The following is a 4,027-nucleotide window of genomic DNA, read 5'->3' on the forward strand; positions in this document are numbered from 1 at the left end:
CAAACTTAGTAACTAGAACTACTCAAGAAATACATTTTCAGAAAGAAAGAAAGTAAAAAAAGTAAAAGATTCATATTAAACTTCTTTTTCAGAAACTTAAAATATGATAAATAACGTCAATAACCATTTATTTCTCTTTAACCTCTCACTGGAGATGTTTCTCCTTCCAGCTGCAGAACGGGAACCTCGTCTCTCGCTCTAAACGTTTTTGTTGGTGGTGTTTCGGTTTCAGGACTCGGAGTCGAGGAACGAGACGTTGGAGGCTCAGCTGAGCGACCTGGAGCAGCGTCTGGAGAGCAGCCAGCACGAGAGGGAAGCCTTCCGCAAGAGCCTGCGCTCGCTGCTGGAGCTGCTGGACAGCAAGATCTTCGAGCTGACGGAGCTGCGGGACACGCTCGCCAAACTCCTCGAGGGCAGCTAGAGAGACGAAGATCGCCACCATCATCATCATCATCATCATCATCACCATCATCACCACGGACTCTCAGAAGAAAGAAAGGAAGAAAAAATCACCTGCATGTTGGTACTCGCACCGTCACTGACACGTAAAACTTGAATTCTTTCTCTTTCTAAAGAGTTTACACACGACTTTATGCATTCACACACACGCACGCACACACGCACACACGCACACACACACACACGCTGCGGTACGGTAACACGTTTACAAACCAGCCGGGTGAAGACGAGGCTTCGCTTGGACCATGCCTTCCCCTCCGCTCCACGCTGGAATCTCCTCTCACGTTAAAAAAACTCTCGAATGTCTTTTTTCCGTTTGACGGGACGTTGACTTTTCATCTTTTATTTTTGCTCCTTCAATCATTTTAAATTCGTTCCGTTTTCGAAGCTTCGGTTCATTTTGAGCTCTTCCTCGCGTCATCGTCGGCCAAAAACAGACGTTTCCTGAACAAAACGTTCCTCCTGTGACGGAGAATCCAACGAGGTGGCGGCCAAACAAAGTGAGGACTTTATATTCTTCTACAATATGTGAGCAATACAAAAAAAAAGGGAGCGTCAGAGGGTAAATTAACACTTTCCACTCTCACTTTCAGGTACTTTTACTCTCCGATATGTTTCCACCACGAGCGAGAGGCGGCGGTCTTTCTTTCTATTACACTTTTTAAAAACATAGTGCACTTGTAAAAATGGAGTTTGTGTGTGTGAGTGATTTAGTTCCTCCTGTTTTTCTGTTTCCGTTGCGAGCTGAAGTGCAATGATTGAATCCTGTTTGTTTGTTTGTTTGTTTATTTATTACTAAAAACTGTTACAGAGAAAGTGTACAAAAAAAAAAAGCAAAAGATTCTTTTTTTATTTACTCTGTTTTTCACTTTTGTTTTTAATCGTCTGGTTCGTTTGTGGAAAAACTGGCAATATTTCTGAACTATTTATCCGAAGAGACGGAAACTTATTAGCGGTCGCAGGTTGGAATCTGTTTCTCTTTTGTTTTTTGCCAAATAACGTTTTTTTTTTCGTGTACAGATTCTGACTCCTTGCTGATGTTGCCTTTGGTACAGAGATGCATCAACGGGAGCGGTACTTTTTATTTTGTGGGATTTTACTGTTGCCAAAAACAAATATTCAGCGACGTTGCGAGGAACACCTGAAGAACACGATTTAAATAATAAAAAGGGCTTTGTTGTTTGGTTCGGGTACTTTTTTTTGGGGGGGGAGACTTGAATGACTTTATGACGTTTGAAAATGATGAATTATTGCAGCTTGAAAAAGGGAAAAAAACAAACGTTTGAATAAAGAGTTTTAAATGTTGATTATATCACGATGCTTAAAAAATAAACACAAATTGTAATTTTGAGTTTCTAGTAAAACAAAATCAAATGAAGAATCCTGAAGTTGTGTCGTTTTTTTTTCTGGTGTTCAGATACAGCAGGTGAACATTAACAGGTTTATTATGTAGGTTTAAGTGTTAATTAATGTACGTTTATGTTAAACATCTCCTTTTTAATATATATTTATACTTTTACAACAGTTTTTAACTATATTCTCATTAATTATCAGCTATAATCGTTGATAAATACATCAATAAACACACACGGAGCGTTCAAAAACAGCATTTTGGTGCTTAATTTTATTTTGAAAGAAGAAAAAAAATAGATATAATCGGAGAAATATAGAAAGCAGAAGAGGAATGTCATGATAGGAAAACAAAAGCAACAAAAACTTCTTATAAAGTACATTTACATTTGCTTTTTTTAAAAATCATTAAAATATGAAGTTTCAATAAATACTTCAATACATTTAGGCATGCGGATATATTGTTGTTTGTCATGATTTACATTTTCATTACAGTAAAATCCATAAAATGACTTTTTCATCTCAATTTATTGCACTTACGTTGTGATGGGTTCGTCCTTAAACGGTAAAACAAGAAACACAACCAGTCACATGCATAAGGTCGGAAAGGTTAAAGGTCAAGCTCACGCTGCTGCAAAAGGTTTAAAAAATAAAAGCACGATGGTATCGATGGTGAAAATGTGACTGAGGTGGATTTACGTCGAATCGATCTCAGATTAAAGACTGGAAACGAGGAGCTGACCCGGTTCTGTCCGACAGGTAACAGGATCAATAATTAACACTATTGATTTAATCAGTAAACCCAGATCCACAATATTGCAGTAATCCTCCTGTAACTAGTAGTGTAACTAATTACTATCACACATCCAATCACAGCGTTGGATTCATTTTTTGTAAACGTGGAGGAAAATAGTTCGGAAGATGGAAATATTCCCAAAAGTTTGATTTTAAACAAACAAAACGGGATTTAAATTGTCTGAATTTTGGGGAGAAAGGACAAAATTACCCAGAAAAGTAAGTAACTAACTACTGTTGGCAGATAGTAATAAGTAATATTACTTTTTAAAAGAGTACTGACTGTAAACACTGAAGTTGTGAAATCAAATCAAAGTCAGATTTCCGTTTCCAGTCGTATTAAAACCGAACAGACGTTAAAGTGGCATCGACGTTCCTCTAACTCGACAAAGAAAAGCGAATAAATCAAAAAAAAAAAAAAGTCGAACTATTTCTTTTAAAGTTGACCTACAAACAGGAAGTGAGAGTTTAGTGTTTTTCAGTTTAAGAGGTTTGACACAGTTCACACATAATAAAGAGAGACTGGTATAAAACACACACACACACCAAACTCAATCAACAACAACAACTTCAGGAAGTAAATAAGTTGGAAAAACAAACAAACAAGGCAGTGGACAGAGAGAGAAACTCGGGTAAATAAAATGATTTAAAAACAACAAAATAAAAGTCACAAATGTCGTCAGTTACCAGCAGAGGGCGATAAAACTTCAGACTGAGTTTAAAAGCAGTGAAATATTTCCTGTGTGTCTTTGAACGCCTCGTTAAAACAACCTGAAACGTTTTATTATCAATTAATCTGCAAGTGATCAATTCATCGTTTAGTCTTTAAAATAGTTAAAATCTGTTTCTTAAAGCCCCGAAAACGGAGAGAATCAGTTTGGAACGACAGGAAACAGAGAAAAGATCAAATGATCGCACTGGATAAAAGACTTAACGATTAATTGATTATTAAAATAAATGCAGATTAATTTCCTGCTGAATTCTTTCAGCTCTAATTATAATATTGTAAAAGTGAATATTTGTTCCTTTCTGAGTAATTTATCAGGACAGAAGTCATAATTTAATCACATTAATCAATATATTATATTAATCTATCTGATCTAAGAAGAGTGACGACACAATCAGCCGATCACACAAAACAACCAAAACTAGATTCAAGTCATTTATATTTAAATTGGTGCTGAGATATAAAATATATATATTTATTATATATATTTAATTTAATTTGTCAGAACACTGAGCCGGTCCAACGCACAGATAACGTCCGACCTACAGACGGTTCATATTTTATTTTATTGGTTGATTTTATAAATAAAATTTGGTTTAAGCAAAAAAAATCATCTTGATTTGTTCCATAATCTGTTATAAATACTTTAAACTATCTGTAGGCCGAGGATCCAAAAGTAAACAAACGTTTGTTTGT

The 4,027-nt window shown here is 35.9% G+C and overlaps 1 protein-coding gene across 1 annotated transcript in view; it reads left to right on the forward strand.

The window, feature by feature from the left end:
- LOC118332968 (homer protein homolog 1) overlaps positions 1–1,837 on the forward strand; it is a 17,227-nt gene extending 15,390 nt beyond the window's left edge. The window contains exon 9 of the mRNA XM_035668430.1: positions 233–1,837. Coding sequence (XP_035524323.1) covers positions 233–421 — 189 coding nt within the window. The 3' untranslated portion in view covers positions 422–1,837. The remainder of the gene's footprint in view (positions 1–232) is intronic.
- Positions 1,838–4,027: the final 2,190 nt, after the last annotated feature.

Source organism: Morone saxatilis, unplaced genomic scaffold (genome assembly GCF_004916995.1).
Source record: "Morone saxatilis isolate NCDOM2014 unplaced genomic scaffold, NCSU_SB_2.0 Contig21, whole genome shotgun sequence".
In the NCBI taxonomy this organism is placed as follows: domain Eukaryota; kingdom Metazoa; phylum Chordata; class Actinopteri; family Moronidae; genus Morone; species Morone saxatilis.